This window comes from Globicephala melas, chromosome 3 (assembly GCF_963455315.2).
Source record: "Globicephala melas chromosome 3, mGloMel1.2, whole genome shotgun sequence".
Taxonomy (NCBI): domain Eukaryota; kingdom Metazoa; phylum Chordata; class Mammalia; order Artiodactyla; family Delphinidae; genus Globicephala; species Globicephala melas.
Genome location: NC_083316.1, coordinates 26,612,579 through 26,637,007, shown reverse-complemented (window position 1 = coordinate 26,637,007; position 24,429 = coordinate 26,612,579). Strand labels below are relative to the sequence as shown.

At 37.8% G+C, this 24,429-nt stretch overlaps 1 protein-coding gene across 1 annotated transcript; it reads right to left on the bottom strand.

The window, feature by feature from the left end:
• Positions 1-1,376: 1,376 nt before the first annotated feature.
• Positions 1,377-23,862, bottom strand: SUB1 (SUB1 regulator of transcription). The gene is made up of 5 exons (XM_030843606.2): positions 23,764-23,862; positions 21,203-21,275; positions 18,948-19,070; positions 6,626-6,734; positions 1,377-4,421 (listed from the first exon to the last, which is right to left on the bottom strand). Exons 2-5 carry the CDS (start codon positions 21,272-21,274, stop codon positions 4,342-4,344), a joined length of 384 nt encoding a protein of 127 aa, XP_030699466.1. The 5' UTR covers position 21,275; positions 23,764-23,862; the 3' UTR covers positions 1,377-4,341.
• Positions 23,863-24,429: the final 567 nt, after the last annotated feature.

Genomic DNA, 24,429 nt, shown 5'->3' with positions numbered 1-24,429 from the left:
AGTCAACCAGCTTCTAGGCCTTGTCCACCCTTGTCAACATCGCTCGTGACCTTCGAACCTCCAAGACACCAGAAACGTCAGTGTTGTAAAAGCAAGGGAAAAAGTGAAGAACTGTGTCAGAGTGAAGACTAACAACAAAATTGGTTGGAAGCTTTTTGTTATAAAGACATTACTGGAACAACTGGCAAAATCTGAATGGAATCTCTGGGTGAAGGGATATATGGGAATTCTCTGTATCATTCTTGCAATAACTCATTTGAGAAACAAAGCCAGAGCGGGAGCTATCAGTACACTGGGCTTAATTAGAAGAGGGCCAAACTGGAACTTCACACCACTTTCCAAAATACACACAATTTTAGTTAAGTTCTGGCTTGGCTGGTAGGAGAAGCCCCTTGCATACAGCATTCTGTTACCAAGGTAGGTTTTAGTATCCAACTGTTGAGATTCAAGATAAGTGCTTTTTTTTTCTAGCAGAGTTTAGAAAAAGGAAGCGGCCTAAATCATTTCCATGCTAAAATAAGTTATCTAGCAGAAAGATATACTATTTAAACTCTATCAAGAGCCAAAGGGTGAAATAAGAGGAGTGCTTCACTTTAGGCAGAAACAGGAGGTCGTTGTTAGTCCAGGACTAAATGGCTGTAAAAGGAGGTCTGGGAAGGTCTGAACTCTGTGATGAATTTACACGAAGTGAGTGGGGGAAGAGGGGAATGCCTGTGTAGCAAGATCTTTGACACAGATGGCCATAAGTCTTGAATAAAATGTTATAGAGTAAATAATTTCACATAATTTTTTTAATGTTTCACACTTTTCAAACTCCTTTTCCATCCCGTAACCCCTTTGAACCATACAACAAAATTGGAAAAGTCAGTGATTAACTGTATAAATTCCAGTACTATTTTCTTCTTGACTAGATTTTTAAGTCAATGTCTTTCACTAAAATTCAAAGTGAAACAAGAGTTATAAGTAACCTTCCATGGATCTCTCTATCCCTGTGTAAATTTCCCTAAATAGAAATTTAAACAATGAGAGATCTCAATATTAACTAATAAGCAAAACTACTAATCAAGAAGGGAAAAATAGAGACTTTATACATTAATTTTAACAAGGAATAATCAGACCACAAAGCACTCATACAGGTAAAGTAAAAGAGGCCACGTACAGCTTAATATCTGCATTTTTTCATTTGGATCAAGTAGATGAAAAAAATGAGGCCACAGCACCCAGTCCCAGAGGTCCTCAGAAGATTTAACACTCAAAGGCTAATTCACATCCCAAAGCATTCACAAAGAAAGGTATCCTATTTGTTAATAAAACCCATTCAACAGATAACTTAGCGATTCATCTTTGGGTTTGTGAAACTGGGATGACACACAGGGCACATTTCTTGTTTTTATTTCAACATTTAAAATATTCACAGATGCAGTATATTCATTGACATCTCCATGGAAGATGTACCAAACAGAGCAGACAGGTATTCCACAATTACAGAATTACATATTTGTTACTATGTGAATGTTTACCCCTAGAGTTTATCTGGAAAAACACCACTTTAAAGAAAAAAAGCAAAAACTTTTGAGTGTTTCACTGGATTTTCCATAAAAAGTGAGTTGCAAAGAATTTAAGGAGAGATACCTAAATATTAGCACTTTTTTAAAATTTCAAACTTTTATAGTTCTCTTCTAACATACCGCCATAAGGAACATTTAAATAATTAATACTCAGTTCTTTCTCTTTCCCCTCAATAGCCAAGCCAGAACGAACTTACTTTTCCTGTCTTTTTTCCTAAACACATTATGAAGAATAGGCTGACCATCAGAGCATCTTGACTAGCTAATGAGGTAGGAATATTCTTCTTTCAAAAGAAGTTCTTAAGCATTTATGAAGCAAAATAAAAAAGAATAAAATTATGAGTTTTTCTTTAGTGGTTGTTCTTTAAACGCCAAGAGCATTAGAAATTGGTCAAATGCTGCTTGTACTTTAAAAAGACAAAAATCCACTAGAAAGGCCCTGCTACTGCACAGATTCGTGGGCTGGCGTGAATTAAATTCATTTTGGCATTACCAGGCTAAGAAACCATTGCCTGAAAATGTCACACTTTCTTCCTGGAAGAAATCTTACCAAGAAGGTAAAGTTTAAATAGAAAACAATATACCCTATCTTTTCTTTCCAGCACAAGTTATTTTAAAAAGTCTCTTCTTTTAACCCAGTTCTCATCCTTTTCTACACACACACAAGATTAATAATTTCTGTATATTACATATCCAGTAATGTACTGAAATGAATTAACCAAGAACATTACCAAAGTCTGCCAGAGAAACACTCCTTATTTCAAAGTTTGAATGACATAATACTAAACAGCTAGAAAATGCCTAGGTAACAGATTGCAGCACATCTCTGTATTAGCATATTGTTTCAAAATGCATACACCTTGTAATTTCACATAAACCTAGGAAATTTACCCATTACTCCCTCTTCATCTACACCAAAACCAGAGTTCTGTGTTCTAACTACCCTTTCTGTACATACAATAAGGAATACTTTACAAATCTACCCAATTCAGTTAATATGTTCCCAAACAAGGGGAAAGTTTTCAAACAAGTATGATTTGTCTAGAATACGTATTCTGAACACTTTAATATCTATTATGTGATGAAGGCTAAAATACCAGAAAAGAGGATTTATTTCCCCAATTATGCACATATTAGGGTTACTGCTAAAAAAACACTTTTTAAAAATCTTAAAAATGTAAAAGAAACACTTAGAACAGCTGCCAGAAAAAAAACTGATAACTCTGTGGCCTGGCAGATGGTTTCGAAATCAAGTCCTTGACAACTCTGCTATAAAATGTTTTAGACATAGTAATCAAACTTGTTATAATAGTGCAACTCTCTGATATGGTAGCAACCATTTGAGATTAGCTACCAAATGTCAGCAAGAATTTTTTACGTGTCTTTAAACCTCTCTTTTCACTATTCTATCTAGAACTGTGTCCTATCAATGTGATCAAGATATCATGTGTTATCATTTAGTGTGAAGAGAATTCCTTCCTCTTCACGGCCACCTTTTGTAATTTCAGTTATAGTTTCTTCACATTCTTCTCCTAAGGCACACCATGTCCTATTTATTGCTGCAAAGCCCCTGAAATCTGTGCCTCAACCTATGTCTGCTTCATCATTATGGTTCAATGAAAATCACTTCAGAGTGCCTGCTAAAACTTAGTAACATTAAGTCTAGAATGCCATTGTCCCATACATGAACTGCAAAAGAACCAAGTCTACTGAAGCAAAGGCTAAAAAACACAAGTATGTGCTCTTTGTGCTCTTTCCCCTAAAAATTGACCACATTATCTACTATGACATTTAAGCTCAGTGACATCTCTGGCTATATATAATCCATACTCAATGTTATAAAATAAAATGTTAGGCCAGTAAGCTTTCACAATTTTTATTAAATCCTAGTCTAATTTAACAATATCTGATTTTATAGACATCATCCCATGGTGAATATGTTTAATAAGTGAAAGCAAATCAGACATCTAAGTCATTATTTTCTGCAGACTAAGCAATAAGATAACAACTACACAGAACACTACAGGTAATGACATACATACATTTACTTGCTCGGAGTTTTCATACAAGCCATGTTGTTTATCAAACTATATCTCCTAATATTTAATACAGTAGAATTAGTGATTGTAGTTCTCATATAATATTTTACTTACAGGTACCTTATTGAGATAAGTAACATTTTGACAGTTTCAGACTTTCCAAATTAGCATAATATACTCAAGAAAAAGCAAAAAGCGAAACGAAAACTGAACATAACAAGTTATTAAAAGGAAAATGAAGTGAAGGAAAAAAGGGGAAAGTGAAATATCATTGGGGTGGGGGGAAAAGAAAAAAAATCAAACAAGTCCAGATATTTGACTAGAAGGAAACAGATTAACCATGAATTTCACAAATTTTCTAAATTCAATACGATGCTAATCCTTTTGAACGTAAAAGCTGAGTTGAAACTAAAAGGTCGATAAACTGTTACTTTTGGCCTTAAATAGTACCAACTTTTCTGATCAAAGAAGGCCACAACAGTTAAGATTGTATTACTTGATTTTATTTTACACTAGGTGGTGGACACAAAAGCAATCCTCCTTAATAAAACTGACAATTAGCTTCACTCAGAACATTTTTAATAATGCGCATTTAAAAAGAAGTATTCATCTTACAAATTGTTCTGCAATCCAAATATACAATAGCTTGGAAAACAATGTTTAGAAAACAAAAGCCAATGTAAAAAGACAGATTAAAACAACTAAAACAGTACAGGTTTTACATTGCTCTGATTTTACAGTTTTCTTACTGCATCATCAATGTCAGAAATCTGTTCCTTCAGCTGGCTCCACTGCTCAGGATTTAAAGAAATACCTAAAAAAAAAGTTTAAAAATCAAAAATTGAATATCTACTTAAGCTCTCTTGAGGATTTTCATACTTCCAAATAAAATACTGTTTTATCTAAATTGTCATTTTGAATGGCACAATAGTACATTAAGAATCAAATCCCTTACGTTTGTTAATTACACATTCATCACAATTACCTTAGCAGGTAAATCTTATACCCAGTTTTACTTTCAACACTGCATCCTGCATAATGCCTATTATACCCAGTGAGCGCAAATGATGATTTGAAGATTTATCTCACAAGTGCTTGCAAACTAGCAGGCTATGTGGCCAGACCCAGATTCGGTATGTGACACCCCATTTCTACAACCAGTTGTTTCCAACATTTGCTCAAAATTTCCACAGGAATTCAGCATGAATGACTGTGCTGAGCTCTTCCAGAAGCACTCACTTCACTTTGGAAAAATCCCTGAGACACGATCCAAAGAGGACTTCTTAGACTGTGCATACTGGTTAGGAGTGCACTCTGGGGCTTCCCTGGTGGTGCAGTGGTTGAGAGTCTGCCTGCCAATGCAGGGGACGTGGGTTCGAGCCCTGGTCTGGGAAGATCTCACATGCCGCGGAGCAACTGGGCCCGTGAGCCACAATTACCGAGCCTAGGCATCTGGAGCCTGTGCTCCGCAACAAGAGAGGCCGCGATAGTGAGAGGCCCGTGCACCGCGATGAAGAGTGGCCCCCGCTTGCCACAACTAGAGAAAGCCCTCGCACAGAAAGGAAGACCCAACACAGCCATAAAGAAATAAAGAAATAAATTTAAATCATATGGGCTTCTCAGACCTCTGCTTAAAAAAAAAAGAGTGCACTCTGGAGTCATGCTGCCAGGGTTCAAATCCCAGCCTGTCACTAACTCTATGGCCTTTAAAAAATTAATTACCTCTAAACCTCAGTTTCCTCATCAGTAAAATGCTGCTTATAACTCAAAGGGTTGTTGTGAATAATTAATTAGCTAATGTGAATAAAATCTCAGCCTATCACCAGACACATAAACATTAAAAACATTAGCTAATGACATGTTCCTATTTAAGACATAAAAGTATGAACAGAAAGTACTTTGTGCTTTAAACTTACAATGTTCTAATGCCTGACCCTTATAAGCACAGAAATAAACTAGAATTGGAAGATTAATGAATTTCTCAGAAAACTGCTGGGAGGTCATGAAGTTGAGAGGAAAGAGGAGAATATATTAGGGCAATACTTAGGAAGGGCTAATCAAATCATTTTAGTAAATGTTTGCAGGAAAAAGAAAAGAAATCTGGCATTGGCTACACTGGGACAACTTGAATGATCAATCCAGAAGTAGCCTGAAGAAGAAAAGGGTACGAAAGCATATAAAGGTTAAGTTTAATACAGTCAAAAATTACATGAAGCAAACAAGTGGTACTTTTCAAAATGACATGCAGGCAGAGTAGAAGAAAATAAGGAGGCATTTTTTTCATTAACTAAGGATCCATCTAAAGCAGCTAACCAGCCAAATATATGAATTTCTGTTGGTACACAAATGTTCTGTAGCTATTTGGTGAATGAATAAAGCATGCTTCTGTGATGATGACATGCTTGGGACTGGATGAAGCAAAAATGGAAGGAGGACAAAGACCCACTTAAAGGATACCACCCTAAAGAATATCTGTTTGGAGATGAACCAAAAGGAAACACTGTAAACCAGGATTTTCCATTCCTGATTTTACACCTTCCCAGTGCCCCCATTCTACTTCAGAATTGATGTAATCTTTTTAAAGGTATATTCAAGTAAATTAGCAGCCAACTGAAGTGATATTAGGGGTATTATTGGGGGGAGGGAGGGAGATATTTCAACAAGCTTTTGTTTAAGACATTTCATTAAAATAAGTTAAGTGTCTTGTCCAAAAAGGCTACAGGGACTTCCCTGGTGGTCCAGTGGTTAAGACTCCGCACTTCCACTGTAGGGGGCATAGGTTCCATCCCTGGTCAGGGAACTAAGATCCTGCATGCCGCACAGTGTAGCCAAAAAAAAAACAAAAAAAAAACAAAAAAGGCTACAGAAGATAAAGAGAATCAACTCAAGGAGGATCTCCCATGCCCTACGCACCATCAACATTATTTCAATTTCAAATAAAGTCCAAACAATTTCAAGCTTAGATAATTTTAAATTTAGTCCCAACATTAGGACCAAATTCAGGAAATTAAATCTTACCTTTCCTTCCTGGTTTCATTTCACCTTCCGGATCCATCCAGTATTCTCTAATATCAATTAAGACTTTCCCTTTAAAGTCCCGAACACTGACATACCTCATTTTCCCAATCTGCAAAAGAAACAAAACATAAAAAGGTGTTCAACAATGGCATCCATATTTATATTCACACTTGCTGCACACTCACTCTACTTTTAATCACAAAAATAATTACTATTCTCAATATCAAAACTACACCAAAGGAACTATCACTGTTAAAATCTTTCTAAAAAGATGAAAAAAGCCCATCTCACGTTTCCAATCACTTTTACATTAAATTGGGACATACATAACAAAGTATTATTCAGCTTTAAAAAAGCAGGAAATTCTGTCACGTGCTATTTACAACAAGGATGAACCTTGAGGACATTATGCTATGTGAAATAAGCTCATCACGAAAAAAGATACATACTGGATGATTCCAGTACTTAATATGAGGTACCTAGGGACTTCCCTGGTGGCCCAGTGGTCAAGAATCCACCTGCCAATGCAGGGGACATGGGTTTGATCCCTGGTCCAGGAAGATCCCACATGCCACGGAGCAACTAAGCCCTTGTGCCACAACTACTGAGCCCACACACTGCAACTACTGAAGCCCGTGTGCCTAGATCCCGTGCTTTGCACCAAGAGAAGCCAACGCAGTGAGAAGTCCACACACTGCAACAAAGAGTAGCCCCCACTCGCTGCAACTAGAGAAAGCCCCCGCTCAGCAACAAAGACCCAACGCAGCCAAAAAATAGATAAATTTTTTTAAATTTCATATACTTAAAAAAAAAAAATACGAGGTACCTAGAATAGTCAGATTAAGATAGAAAGTAGAATGATTACCAGGGGCTGGGGGGAGATCGGGAGAAAAGGGGAGTTGTTATGTAACAGTTTTACAAGATGAAAATATTCTGGAGCTCTGTTTCACAATAAAGTGAACATACTTAACATTACTGTATGCTTAAAAATGGTTAAGATGATAAGTTTTATGTTAAGTGTTTTTTTTTTACCATAAAGATCATTACAAAGCAAAATCTTGCACAAACCACAACCGTAGGAATCCATACTCAGCTAGCTACATTGCTTTAGCAACCATTCTGAATATAAGAATCCAAAGTTCCAGTCAACAGTAACATGAGATGACTTTTCCTTTTAGACATTCATTTCAAATAACATCTTTAATACACTCCACTTACAGTCGCAAACTGAAAACTTAAAACTGTCCACAGAAAACTATTTTTCAAAAACCTTCTACTGCTGTTAACACAAACTACAGATTGCACAGGGAAGGAAAAGGCTTACTCAACCAAGTGTCTATAAGCACTTTCCAGTATAGCTGATCAAAACCTCTACCTCTACCTATCTGACTCACTTTAAACCTACTCTTCAATCTTCCTGACTTAAATACTAGCTGTGATGTTGTGCTTGAAACACATCATCATGTAAAAGTTGCTTTCCCTATAAACCTGGGTCCCTTAATGATTAAATAATCCCTTTTATTGGGATATCAAGTATTGCTATAGTAGAAGGACAGTTGTGCTGATACAAGTACACATTTACGGCTTCCATCTTGCCTATGTCCTCTCAGGCTGCTTTTTCTTGTCTCAGGTCTTGTTCATTTTCGTTCTCAAATTTCTCATCCCACTGGTGTGCCCCCTATTTGCTGGGTATGCCTCATGCTTTATGGAGAAAATACAGTCCATCAGGTATGGTTAAGTGCCTTCAAATCTCTCTTCTCAGTACTTACCCACATCTTCATCAATTCTTAAGTTCTTTACCTTTTGTATCCCATTTCTTGCGTATACAGCTGACCCCTGAACAACTCAGAGGTTAATTCAAGTATAATTTATACCTCGGCCCTCCACATCCGAGGATTAACCAACCACAAACCATGCAGTATTTAGTATTGAAAAATATCTGTGTATAAGTGGACCCAGGCAGTTCAAACCTGCATTATTTGAGGGTCAACTGTACATTCTTTCCCTTTCTGTTGGTTTCTTATCTACCATTTCCAAACATGCTCATTCTCCTCTTTCTATAAGGCATTTTCCCTAATCAGCATTGTATAACTTTCCTCATGTTTCCTTCCTCCCTTTATTGCTAATCTTTGAAAGGCAAGAATTGCTGTTTCCATTGATTAAACTCCCAATGCCTATGCTAAAGTCACCAGTGATCTTACTGTCATTTTTAACGGCTTATTTTTTACAGTCCTTTGTGTCCCCTAGCAAGCAAACTGTTTTAATGGATGAACTAAATAAATAAGACCAAAATAATTATCACAGTGAAACTCCCAATAGTGATTTATAACACTGATTTAATACCTGACAGATTTTTAAGTATCTTAGGCACCTACAGCACTGAACTGAACATTGTTTCATTTTGGTTTTTAAGGTAAGCCCATGTGACAGATGATTAGATAAAATTAAAATACACTGAAAACCTACTAGAGTAATACTGATTAGGTAAGTCAAGTAAGCATTCAGTGTGGGCTTGAGTACTGCAAGAGACTTCGGGTGGTGGAATTTGACCTTGAAAAATGACAGCCCATTAATTAAGCAAAAGGGAGAAAAAAGTGATGACATAGACCAAGGAAAGCAGAAAGATACAATACTGATGAGATTCAAAAGGCTGAATAGATGGAGCTATACTGAAAAGGACTTGAAAAGCCAGGAAGAGAATTCTGAAGCCTTTATAGGTCCCTGAACTATGGACAAAAAAGAAAAAAAGAAAACCAGAAGCAGAAAAACAGGGTTACAACTTTAAAATTTCACTAGAAAAAAAGTTAAAGATCAAGACTGAAAGCAACCTTTTTTAAAAAAACAGTATATGAACGGCATTTTATCAGTCTTAAATTAGTAATAACAAGTACTCAGTTATTTTATGTAAAAAGCATGGTACAATACAGTTAACACAACACATTGTTAGCTAGCTTCACTTCTACCCTCGATCCCTAGAAACTTCTAACAAGCTTCTTCACCCACAATTTCAATGAGGTGTGTATAAATGTTTGTTTGCTACAGAGGAACTTAAAAAGAGGCATGTTCTTTCTCCCAAACGTGACTGACCATCCACATACTTAAAACTTTGTGAATTTACAATTTGAAGTCCCTAATCACTCTTCAAATAACTTGTGTTTGACTATTATAAATAAGAAATTATACAAAGTAGGGAAAAGTTATAGGTCAATAAACTGACTCTCTTAAAATCTGGCAATAATGATTCAGGGAACACCAGCACCAAAGAACTGTGGGGGTGAAAGGACGGGAAGCCTGAGGACACAGACCGATGCTGCTCTACCAACATCTGAACCCCTTATTGTAACCAAAAACTTACTGTGCGTTTTCTTTTGTATACTGCCCCTTAATATATTCAGTGTTCACTTTATTTTTTTTTAATTTTTTTCTCCAGTGTTCATTTTAGCATAAAAAGCTTTAACGTGAATTTTCAAATAAAGATGGGCCCTACAGAAAACGGCACCATGTTTATCCCATGACTTTTCATTCTCCCAGCCCAAAGCACCAAATCCACAGTATGCACATTCATTCCAGAGTTTAAGCAATAGAGGCACTAGAGGAAAAAGAAGAGTCAGAAGGATACTTTGCCCCTAACAACGGGAATAAAGCAAGGATGTCTGCTCTCACCACTTCTTTTCAATATTGTACTGGAAAATACTAGCAATAAAGCAAGAAAAAGAATGAAAAGGATGATGTAAAAACAAAAATCATCATCAACAGAGAAATCTAAGAAGTCCTAAAAAATACATATATAACATGTAAATATATAAAATATAGAATATATATTATATGTATACTTACATATATTATGTAATATCGTACATATTGTTTAGCAATGAACAACTGGAAAATGAAGTTAAGAAACAACACATTTTAAAAAAGTGGTTCTGAAGAACCTAGGGGCAGGACAGGAGTAAAGACGTAGACATAGAGAATGGACTTGAGGACACAGGGAGGGGGAAGGGTAAGCTGGGACGAAGTGAGAGAGTGGCATGGACATATATATACTACCAAATGTAAAACAGATAGCTAGCGGAAAGCAGCTCAGTGCTCTGTAACCACCTACAGGGGTGGGATTGGGAAGGTGGGAGAGAGGGAGACGCAAGGGGGAGGAGATATGGGGATATATGTATAGCTGGTTGACTTTATTATACAGCAGAAACTCACACACCATTGTAAAGCAACTATACTCCAATAAAGATGTTAAAAAAAATAAAAGAAAATAAATCAAAAAAAAAAGAAACAATACATTTGCGATAGAATCAAAACACAAAATACTTCGGAATAAATTTAGCAAAAGACATACCAGAAGAATCACAAAACAGAGAAATCAAAAAAGATCTAAATAAATGGACAGAGATACCATATTCATGAACAGGAACTTCAATATTGTCAAGTTCCGACTCTTCCCAAATTGATCTTCAGATTTACCCAATCCCAATCAAAATCCCAGTAGACTTTTTGATAAAAATTGACAAGCTGGTTATAAAATGTGTATGAAAATACAAAATACATAGAATAGCAAAAATAATTCTGAAAGTGAAGAACAGTGTTAAAGGGCTTACACTACCTGATTTCAAGACTCACCATAAAATCATAATTAAGAAAGTGTGGTACTAAAGACAGACATAGAGATCAATGGACTACAACAGAGTTTAGAAATAGATAAATATTTTGTATATTTACTGATTTTCTTTAAACATCCAAGGTGATTCAACAGGAAAAGAATAGTCTTTTGAACAAATGGTACTGGAATAACTCGATTATCTGTACAGGGGTGAAAAATGAGTCTCAAGCCCTATCTCACATTATACACAGAAGAAACTAATTCTACATGGATTAGAGACCTAAACATGAAAGTTAAAACTATAAAAAGTGCAGCAAAAAAAAACACTGGCAAAATTTTTGTTTTTGGCATTGGGGTAGAGAACTATATCTTAAACAGGAAACAAAAAGCATTAACCAAAAAAGCGAAAAATTGATGAAAATGGACATTTTCAAAATCAAAGCTTTTTAAAGATACTTAAATAAAATAAGTAAACCACAGACTCAGAAAATATTCACAATACTTGTATCTGACAAAGGACTTGTATTTAAAATATTTTTTTAAAATCCCTCAAATTCAATAAATCAAATGACCTTTTAATATGCAAAAGATCTGAACAGAATCTTCAAACAAAAATATCAGACATTAGGGAAATACAAAGTAAAACTACACATCCATTAATTAAAGTGGATAAAATTTTTAAGACTGGTAATACCCAGTGATGATGTGCAGCAATTGGAATCTCATACACTGCTGGTGGGTCTGTAAAATGGTACAGCTACTTTGGAAAAGTCTGACAGCTTCTTAAAGTTAAACATACACTTGGCCTATGACCCAGCAAATACATCTGGTGTTTACCCAAAAGGCGAAAATGTCCACAAAAAGACTTGTACAAGAATATTCACAGCAGCTTTATTCCTAATATCCCCAAACTAGAAACAACCCAAATGTCCACCTAAAATGAATGGATAAACGAACTGTAGTACAATCATACAATGGAATACCAATCAGCAATAAAAAAGAACAAACCACTGATACTTGAAACAAGGAATGATCTCAAAACATTATGGTGAGCAAAGGATGTCAGACACAAAACAATACAGACTGTATGATTCCATTTATATGAGGCTCTAGAACAGGCAAAATAAATCTCTAGGGACAGAAATTACATCAGTGCTTACCTGGAGAAAGGGAATGGACTATAAAGGGAGGTCTAGAGGGAACTTTCCAAGGTGATGGAAACAGCCTCACTACAAAAGCATGTACGTTTAGAGAAAGACAAATATCATATGATACTGCTTATATGTGGAATCTAAACAAATGGTACGAATGAACATATTTACGAAACAGAAATAGAGTCACAGATGTAGAAAACAAACTTATGGTTACCAAGTGGGGGGGAGGGAGGGAAGGGATAAATTGGCAGATTGGGATTGACATATACACACTACTATATATAAAATAGATAACTAATAAGACCCTACTGTATATGTATAGCACAGGGAACTCTACTCAGTAGTCTGTAATGACCTATAGGGGAACAGAATCTATTTGGGCTGGCCAAAAAGTTCGTTCGGGTTTTTCTGTAAGATGTTAGGAAAACCCCGAAAGAACTTCTTGGCCAACCCAATAAACAGAGTGGAGATATATATATGTACAACTGATCCACTATGCTGTACAGCAGAAACTAACACAACACTGTAAATCAACCATATTCCAATAAAAATTAAAACAAAAATAAAATTTTAAAAAGCATGTACGTTTTTTACAGCTCACCAAATTATGCTTTAAATGTGTGCATGGATTATATCTCAATAAAGTTTATTTTTAAAAAAAGAAAAGAACTTGCCCAATAGTCACCTCTTCCTTGAGGAGAAATAAAGCTGACAAATTCTTACCAAAAAAAAAAAAAAAAAAACCAAAAAAACTATCACAGAAAAATGAGGAGGTAGTAGTATAGATATAATTAAAAGTAGAAAGAATAAAGATCACTGCACTTACATGTCATAGGAGAAAACAATGACACAACAGAATGCATGTATTTTCACACACACATAATCTGGAGATTAACAAGAGAAAAATAATATGTACGTCATACAGAAGAGTGATTTTTAAATTTTTTTTGATTTCCTGTCCCCTTTGGGGTACTGATGGTTATAAATAATCCCTTCAATACAAAAAATCCAAAAAAAAATATTAATTTCATGGACTCCCAAAATAAACCCCCAGGTTAAGAACACCTGGCTCTACAGCAATCAGAGAAGAAAAGGAAATAAAAGGAATCCAAATCGGAAAAGAAGAAGTAAAGCTGTCACTGTTTGCAGATGACATGATACTATACATACAGAACCCTAAAGATGCTACCAGAAAACTACTAGAGCTAATCAATGAATTTGGTAAAGTAGCAGGATACAAAATTAATGCACAGAAATCTCTGGCATTCCTATACACTAAGGATGAAAAATCTGAAAGTGAAATCAAGAAAACACTCCCATTTACCATTGCAACAAAAAGAATAAAATACCTAGGAATAAACCTACCTAAGGAGACAAAAGACCTGTATGCAGAAAATTATAAGACACTGATGAAAGAAATTAAAAATGATACAAATAGATGGAGAGATATACCATGTTCTTGGATTGGAAGAATCAACATTGTGAAAATGACTCTACTACCCAAAGCAATCTACAGATTCAATGCAATCCCTATCAAACTACCACTGGCATTTTTCACAGAACTAGAACAAAAAATCTCACAATTTGTATGGAAACACAAAAGACCCCGAATAGCCAAAGCAATTTTGAGAACGAAAAATGGAGCTGGAGGAATCAGGCTTCCTGACTTCAGACTATACTACAAAGCTACAGTAATCAAGACAGTATGGTACTGGCACAAAAACAGAAATATAGATCAATGGAACAGGATAGAAAGCCCAGAGATAAACCCACGCACATATGGTCACCTTATCTTTGACAAAGGAGGCAGAAATATACAGTGGAGAAAGGACAGCCTATTCAATAAGTGGTGCTGGGAAAACTGGACAGCTACATGTAAAAGTATGAGATTAGATCACTCCCTAACACCATACACAAAAATAAGCTCAAAATGGATTAAAGACCTAAATGTAAGGCCAGAAACTATCAAACTCTTAGAGGAAAACATAGGCAGAACACTCTATGACATAAATCACAGCAATATCCTTTTTGACCCACCTCCTAGAGAAAGGGAAATAAAAACAAAAGTAAACAAATGGGACCTAATGAAACTTAAAAGCTTTTGCGCAGCAAAGGAAACCATAAACAAGACCAAAAGACAACCCTGAGAATGGGAGAAAATATTTGCAAATGAAGCAACTGACAAAGGATTAATCTCCAAAATTTATAAGCAGCTCATGCAGCTTAATAACAAAAGAACAAACAACCCAATCCAAAAATGGGCAGAAGACCTAAATAGACATTTCTCCAAAGAAGATATACAGAGTGCCAACAAACACATGAAAGAATGCTCAACATCACTAATCATTAGAGAAATGCAAATCAAAACTACAATGAGTATCATCTCACACCAGTCAGAATGGCCATCATCAAAAAATCTAGAAACAATAAATGCTGGAGAGGGTGTGGAGAAAAGGGAACCCTCTTACACTGTTGGTGGGAATGTAAATTGATACAGCCACTGTGGAGAACAGTATGGAGGTTCCTTAAAAAGCTACAAATAGAACTACCATATGACCCAGCAATCCCACTACTGGGCATATACCCTGAGAAAACCATAATTCAAAAAGAGTCATGTACCAAAATGTTCATTGCAGCTCTATTTACAATAGCCCAGAGATGGAAACAACCTAAGTGTCCATCATCGGATGAATGGATAAAGAAGATGTGGCACATATATACAATGGAGTATTACTCAGCCATAAAAAGAGACGAAATTGAGCTATTTGTAATGAGGTGGATAGACCTAGAGTCTGTCATACAGAGTGAAGTAAGTCAGAAAGAGAGAGACAAATACCGTATGCTAACACATATATATGGAATTTAAGAAAAAAAAAATGTCATGAAAAACCTAGGGGTGAAACAGGAATAAAGACACAGACTTACTAGAGAATGGACTTGAGGCTATGGGGAGGGGGAAGGGTAAACGGTGACAAAGCAATAAAGAGGCATGGACATGTATACACTACCAAACGTAAGGTAGATAGCTAGTGGGAAGCAGCCGCATAGCACAGGGAGATCAGCTCGGTGCTGTGTGACCGCCTGGAGGGGTGGGATAGGGAGGGTGGGAGGGAGGGTGACGCAAGCGGGAAGAGATATGGGAACATATGTATATATATAACTGATTCATTTTGTTGTGAAGCTGAAACTAACATACCATTGTAAAGCAATTATGCTCCAATAAAGATGTTTAAAAAAAAAAATAAAAATAAAACTGTACCCCACTAAGTTCTCGGGCAGCACCTCTTGCCCACCCACTTGTAAACCTCACAAGCGTCTATTCTAATAAATCACTTCTTATCTATCAAAAAAAAAAAAAAAAAAAAGAACACCTGGCTCTGTAATAACATAATTTAAAAGTAACAGGTTTATCCTTAAAATCATCAAATCAACTAAAGCAGTATTACTGATCCTTTGTGCTGAATTTTGAAGACGAATAGGGATCCCTCTGAAGAAGAATAGGGATCAAAGTCCCCTGCCTCAATCGTTCTGACCTTTTAAGACACAGGTACTAAGTAATTACAAGACAGTTCTCCAATCCACATCACATAAGTCATCTCAGGTAAATTATATCCCTTCGGAACCAAATTCTCAAAATTCAGAGCTGAAGAAACCAGACAAAAGCAAGCATCTAGTAGTATCCCCTCTCTACTCAGGAATCTGCCCAAATCATTCCACAGCTTAAAAGATTAGCATAGTGACTTTCCTTGGGCACAATTCTCTTCAAATTTTACATTTAGAGAGCTGCTTATGTTTGATCCACATTGCTTTACCAAAATTTAAGATCATTTCCTCCAGTTCTATTCTCAAGAGATGGGTATTTAGGTTAAAGAAAAAAAAAAACAAAAACCCTGTCTTATGGCTGCTAAGCAATACTCAAACAACTTTAATTTAGATTTGATTTGTCTTTGGTAAAGTATACCTGATAACCCAGGTCCTTAAAGATACTAGCAATGTCTAAAAAAGTTCCACTCTGGGAGCTGTCTTCAAGGCATTTTCTTGGTAAATAAAAAATATAGGAAATACATATCTCTATTTTTTTAATTAAATAAATAGATTTTTTAAAAACTTTACAGAACACAATGAGCATAACTGACTTTCCTTCCAAAAACCCCATCCTTCACCTGTCTTTCCTAAATTATCAAACCATTATTACTAATAAAAATGAAATCCTCATTTTAAATTACATAACCAATATATTCACTAGGTCCGTGAAAAGTCACTCTGAAAATCAGGCCTATATGATCCTCCTAAAGGCACTTTCAAAAGGGTGAGGAGTCTAACAGCTTTTGAGGCTTGGGAACCTCCCAAATGAGGGCTTAAGAACTGAACTCACTTCTTTTGGTGAGATAACCTCCCTATAAAAAAAGAACTGGTTTCCCAAAACTGCTCTAATAGAATAAAATCTCTAAATGTGGGCCCTAGTTTCTTTATCTGTACAATCAGGAGTAAGGGAGACAAGATGAAATCCATTAATAGACCACAGATGCTCTATTATCCAAGTACAAGCAGGCATACAGTGAACAGAATTGATCAGAGAAAAGCCCAAGATAACTGCCAAGCAAATACTTGAAAGTTTTTACCTTTAGTACAAACATTAAGTTGAAATATTCCAAAGCAGTCCTTCATTCTATATAGGAGGAAAGTCTATGAAAGGAAGGGATACTTTCTTGCAGATTTTACATTTCATTCTGCCCCTTAAAATAGCTTCCCACTGCACTTAGAATAAAACTAAAACTCCTAAAACTGGTCTCCCAACAGGAAAGCCCTGAAAGATCTGGCCTTCACCTTCCTCATCAACTAGACCTCCTACCTACACTCTCAGCCAATCTTCTAGGCTCCAGGCACAAGGGCTTCATAATTCCTGCACAATCCAAGCTCTTTCGCACTTCAAGGCATCTGCACATTCTCTGTCAAATTAATCTAATCTGCTCCTAGTTCCTCTAAAATATTCAGAAGACCAAAACCCATAAAAATCCATCTGCATTTTGTCACTTTTTTTACATAATTTTTAATTAAAAAATGTATGTATTTAAGATTTATAACATGATTCAATATACATATTCCGAGTGAAAGACTACTACACTCAAGCTAACATATCATCTCCTTATCCTTACCATTTTTTGTATGATCAGTGTGCCTGAAAATCTACTTAGTACATCTCCAATGTTCAATACAGTATTAAGCATAGCTAGCATGTGTCTATTTCTTTATCTAGAGTTATAACAAGACAAAATTGAGTAAAACTTCTATTTTCCCATTCTCACATTAATCCTGGTACTGTCTTTCAAGGACATCAGTAAGCTTTAAAAAAAAAAAAAATAAGTGCACACACACACAAGCCTTACTTTCTAGTCAAGTAAATGTTTGCAGTTTCATTTTGTCCAACCTTCTGACTTCGACTAATACTAATGTCTCCTTGAAACGCTTATCTTGTTTATGCTCCCACAAAGCACTTATTTTTTTCTTCCTCCCATTACTGTACTCTTCCTATTTTCCTTCACCTTCTCTAACCTATATCCTTTTTTCCTTCCATCCTGAATATCACAAGGCATGTCCTCAGTCACCTCCTCTTCTCCCTCTGGTTTATACTTACTTCAGTGGAAGGTTTCAGTCAACCATACTAATGACCCACATGAACAGTTCCCAACTAAGCCTTCTAGGTTCTAAAGCAGAGACTATCACACTTACAATCAGATCCAAAAGGCCAAACTTAACCACTTCTGCCATTAAAACTAACTTATTTTCCTCTTATCTATCAATGAAACCTTCATCTCTATTGTCTCTCAAATTTAAAACCAGTCTTCATTGATTGCTTCATTCCTCTAGTCCATTCTTCCTCACCAGCGATCTTAATCATCACTATTTCATCTTCTGGGAAAACCACCTAAGCCCTTACCACCTCACATAATTTATCCCCACTGCCTCTCCCATAAATCCTTCTTGTACCATGATGCCAATAACAAGTCTCCCTAAAACAAGATAAGAAACCCAAGGAAAGAAGCTATGCCAGTCCTGAGTAATTTCATCAAAGCCCTCTAATGAACTTCCCTCACTTTACCTCACTACTCAACCTTAATCCCCACAACAAATAAACTGAGGGCCCATTTTAGTAAACCCATTCACCCTTTCTGTTATCAAGCCAAAACTGGGCAGGTCATACTGCTGTTTCCCCTCCAGTAACATCCTATCCATACTTCACAGCCCAATACTAGACCTATCTCCTCCAAGCTGCTCTCTAAACGTGCAGTTCTCAATCTTTTTTTGCATTTCTCTAACTTTTAAATTCCCATTGTTTTAAATACAGCAAAACTACAGAATTCTAGATTTTAACAATCATCTAGCATCATATAAATTGCTTTCATTTCTACTAACTTGTTCTCATATTTCAAGGAATATCCTTAGTCAAGAGAATTGTAACATACATAAAAGATTATTATGCATTATCAGATTAAGGTACTTTTAACATTCTTTAGATCAAGCCAGGTAATAATCCCTCTGGAACTAAGGAAATAACCCACTTTACCTGAAACATGTTATCATCTCTGCTGCTGCTGCTCTGCTTAGAAGATGACAGGGCTCTTGAAGTTTCACCAGTCTTTTGCTTTTTTACAGGTTTTTCTGGAGCAACTTGCTTTTTCCTCTTTAACTTGAAAGAAAAACAAGAATATGGTTAAAATCTGCATAAGAACAAAACACATCTCAGGTTCAAAAGATTCCATTACTTTTCAAGACTTAAAGGATCAAAACACTCCATTTATTAATAAAAAAATCATAAATATATACACAAGCAAGTTTCACTTGACAACAGAACTATGAAACTAACCTAGCACTGCTATCTAGTGCAGTGTTTTCAAACTGCTCTCAGAAACCCAAAAGATACTTCAGGCATTAGAGTGGTATTCAGCAGAGAAGCAGTTATTTATAGACTGGGATCCCTCATAAAATTCCTTTGGGAGAGAAAAAAGATGGAGGTATGGGGGCTGCTGCTTTTGAATAAACTTAAACTTTTGGAAACCACTCTAGTAAATTAGTCAGTTACTTATTTTTACAAAGAAAATGTACTAATTAGGAAGAATACAACCAACTTATGATTATTTATGCCTGCTTATTCCAAAAAGGACTTAAGTTGTCTTAGCAAGTTTATGAGTAGGCAAAGCTAAGAAAGGTATTTTGTACTGGGCACCAGAGGTCAACAACTCATCACAAAACTTCCTCATCACAAAAAAATCACTTAAGATAAACAGTAATGTGTTACACTAGCATTCAAAATCAAAACAATGTTTTAAAAGCAGCATTACTCTAAAAGTTTTTCATATAGCTTCATTCTCAAAATGAGCTAACAGGGACTTCTCTGGTGGCGCAGTGGATAAGACTCTGCGCTCCCAATGCAGGGGGCCTGGGTTTCATCCCTGGTCAGGGAACCAGATCCCGCATACATGCTGCAACTAAGAAGCCCTGGAACCACAACTAAGGAGCCCATCTGCCACAACTAAGACCCGGTGTAACCAAATTAATTAATTAATTTTATTTATTTATTTAAAAAATGAGCCAACAGTCCATGAAATCCAGTAGAGTTCCCAATCCAAACAGTAGAGGGCAGTCATGTTCCTCAGTGGAAGGTATATAAACTATTAATGTTTTACCAAATTATGTGATGCTAGGTAAATACTGATATAATGTATGTATTTACGTACACAAACTGAAAGACTGGATTCATTTAACATAAGTCCTTACAGGATTAACAGTATTATTTGGGATAAATAGCAAAAATTACCTCAGCTCAATAAGCAGAAAGCAATTATTCTTTTTATCAGGGTCTATATAGTCCTTGTGGAATGGCACATACCTGGCACATAAAAGCTCAATAAAAAACTTGTTAAATCAATGTATTCAAATGCTATACTATGTGCAAGTTAAAAAACTAAGAGACATTCCCTTCTTGAATATAGCCATGCATGCTCTTTGAAGTTTTTGTTCAACCTTCCAGGTGATATTATACTATGTACTTTCCTATAAAAGTCCATCTCCTCCAAGACTCTCATATAAGCTCTCTTTTCTTTTAACTAACACTGCTAACTGAGCTCAGAGACACAACTATGTAAGGTTTTAGGAGATAAAGGACAATTCTGCGTGGAAGAAGCCCTGACTACAGTGTGAGATGCTCAGTTAAGCAGAATGCACAGTTAAGCTTATAGCACAATTATCACCTAACGCAGAAAAACCCTCTTCTATCAAAATGGGTACTTTCATGTTAGCTTTGCTGGGTGCTGATTTAATTAAAAGGAGGGGACCAGAGTAAGTAACATTCTAATTTAAAATGTACCAAGCCAAATTTTATGTAATCCTTGAAGGCTAGATAAACAACAAGGCTGAGAAGACTGTCAAACTGACATCTGCTTTCAAGGAGTTCAGATAACTTGGCTCAACAACTACACAGATACCTACAGATTAGGAAGATTACTAAATAATGGCAAATAGTGGCTTTGGCCTAAATCTAGTGCTATTCCCCTAGGAAGCCTTACAGAGTCCTAAAAAGCCACAACAGGAAGCTTGTTAATGTCAGAAGACTTGCTCAAGTCTGACGTCGGGGCTTGGCGTGTGCGTGTACAACAAGCACCCTAGGCACTTTAGTCAAGTGGTTCAGGGGCCATCTGCACTTTCAGAAACATCCATCCAGGCTCTCATTTTAAGATTCTGATATGCTGTGCAGTCCTTCAGAACTGGATGTGGGCAATACTGCTGAATTAAGTATCACAAAAATCACATGGTGTATATCACCTTTTTGTCAACTTCACTGTCAGAATCACTGCCAGAAGAGCTTGAAGAAACAAGTTCCTTTGACTTCGGCATTCTGAAAGAAAAATACATTATGTAAATAATTCATAATTTGCTCTACTACCTTCAAATTAACTCTCCCCCAATCAAAGATTCAAGAAGTTCCACAGTTCTTTCTACCATTTTTGGTACTGGCGTTGTTACACTGAGCACAGAAGTTATGCTCTTAATCTATGCTCTTCCAAGTTGAAAATAACATGCAAAGTGAAGAGTTCTGAACCCAGCAAGAAGAACTAAATGTCATACACATCTCATACTCCTACACCTCTCTCTTTCTCAAAGTCAATGGGGTTTTTTATACTTCATTTTAGCAGGGTTAGATGTTTATGTTTAGGGTAAACTGCAAAAAGGCAGCTGACAGCAATCCCTGTTAAAACCAAGAAGAAATATGAATTAATTCTCAGTACTGCTTTATACTTGCCACTGAGGAGACTTATGTACAATTATTCACTGCCGGAACTGATATCAACTTACACACAGCATGGTGAACAACTGTACTATACAGATGTCGATATTTAATTAATTTTACCATTATAATCCTATTTTTCATATTTTGTATATGTTCTTAATTTTTTTGGCTTTTTGACCATGCCAATCAAAGGAGCAAGTACTGAATCAAAGTTATACATAATTCACAGTTCATTTACATTTTACACTGATTTTCTACTCTGGAATACAACTAAAATTTGAAGAATCTGCTTATGGGAGGGGCAAAACCTTTCCTCCAACTCCTACTATGACCCTAGTTCCCCAGGTCCCCCCAGACAGAGGTACATAGGCCAGTACCTTGCTTTCCCTGTGGATGTTTACAGAGTGCCTGAGGGCAAGGCAGAGTCTCGTGCTTCTATGTTTCCCAAAATTCAAGGACTTTCACGCTGTAACTCTTTTCAAAGCACTTATAATACCAAGTGGTAAAATGCTTATTTTCAAAACAAGTATCTTTTGCTCTCTCCACCTCCATCTCAGAAGAGACTTGAGTCCTATTAACTTCTGTATGCCCTAAAGGATCCAATATACACAACATACACTATAATGTTTGCTGAAAAAAGCGGAAAAAAAGACTTCAAAAAACCCATAAACAATCCAGATCTCGACTAAACTTGCCATTAACAAGGGCACTGAATGCATCCCGAAACAGGAAGTCAAGGTAAAAGAAATGGGCCATCCCTAGCCTAGCCACTAAATTCAAAAAGCTCAAACCATGCCCAAGCCAGCCATGTTGATTTTATCTGGCACTTTCTTGATGCCAAGAGTAGTAAATTCAGAGGGGAGCAAGCAACATTTATAGCCACGTTTTATACATTAATCCTGTTACTGCTCCGCTTTCCAACCTTATCTCCAAAATCAATTTAGTTGTTTTTCATGCTAATAATGCCAAGAAGCATTTTTTTTTAAAGGTAATCCAACTGAACGTACCCTGTTTTTCACTTTGAAACGGTCAGGCATAACTATACCATCTGTTCATGAAAGGTTCCTGGGGGCCTAAGATCATTTCAAAGAACCACCTCGTGTTTAACCCACATAAGTCCATCCGACACGAAAACAAGGTAACGGTAACTAAAGCCAGCTTGTTTGAACTTGTAACAAAATATATTTTCACTTTTACTTAATGAGCCTTTACCGTTCAAGGGGAAAAAAGCGGGGGGGGGGGAGGGCGGCAGGCTCGCAATTCTGGCGAGGCGCTACTAAGCGCTGGTGTGGAATATATACAAAACACAACTTAAAAATCTCCGATCTCTGATGAAGCCATGGGGAAGGAGGGATTAGAAAACAAGAGGTGAAAATAAACTAGGACTAAAAGGCACGCGAATTCGGTACAACACGAGGGTGATAAGCACCAAAACGGAGGAAGGGGGCCGCGCGACGCCAGGCAGCCGCCAGAACCCCGGGGCTGACAACGCCTTGGGCGGTGGGAGACAGGTCGGTCGGAGGGGGCGTGGGAGGCGGCGAAATGCGGAGGAGACGGCGTGGGAGAGGAGGGACTTGCACCAAGCGCCATTTTCTTCCCTCGAAGAGCTCACTGCCCCCCAGCAAAGCAGCCATTCACTACCCCAGCGCCAGTCGCCCCCGCCGCACCGCCTGCCTTCCTCTGACCGGGTCCCCGCTCCTGGCGGCAGGGATGAGGACCCCGGAAAGACCTTGGGTAGACGCAGGCCCCGCACGCGCCCCCGCCCGGGCCGCCGCTGCATTGTCCCGGGGGCGCCCCGGCCCCCTTCCCGCGGCTCCTCGCCCCCGCCCGGCGCCGCCTCCCCCGCCGTCCCTGGGCCGTTCCCGGGGGCCAGCTTCGGGGGCCGAGGCCTGAAGCGCGTGGGGCGCGGGGTCGGGGATGAGGAGGGGTCCGGGAAGGCCGAGGAAGCATGGGGGACATCAGGCAGCGCCGCCATTTCCCGCGGCCGTCGTCGATGAGAGGGACCGGGGCTGCAGGCGCGCAGCGGCCAGGCTGGCAAGGTGAGGGCCGAACGAGGGCGATTTCGAGGGGGTGGGGGCGGGGTCCGCGCACTCACGCTCCGCTCCGATAGCCGAACTGCCTCCAGCTCGCCCGCTCGCTACTGACAGAGAAACGGAAGTGACGGCAGCAAAGAGACGCCTGCCCCGCCCCGCTGAGACCACGCGCACGTGATGGGGCGTGGCCTCCCCGCGGAAACCAACACCGAGACCCTTTCCAGGGCCTTAAAGGGACCGCCCCTCATCCTGAACCGATGCCACGAAAGTGAGATGCAGCGAAGATTGGATTTGACTTGTGAGTGAGTGAGGGAACGAATAAAACATGAATGACAAGCACGGAGCTTTGCACTTGCTCCATAAATGTTTCTTGTAATAAAGTGAAATGTCTGAAAAAGATCAACACTTCTGGCCCATTTTCCGAGAAAGGATCCTTGCCCGCCACCCCCTACTCTGGTATTTGACCCTGGCTAACAAAATCCGAAGGAAGGAAGCCAAAGTCATAACGTTTAATGCCAGAAAGTGCGAAGAAAAGTCTTTGCAGAAGTCCTTGGCCACACACCCACACACATTCCTAAACTGAAGTCCTGGGAAATTCCCTGGCGGTCCAGTGGTTAAGACTCGGCACTTTCGCTGCCAGGGCTGGGTTCAATCCCTGGTCAGGGAACAAAGATCCGGAAAGCCGCTGGGCAAAAAAAAAAGGTACCTAAACTGAAGTCCTGGAGGTG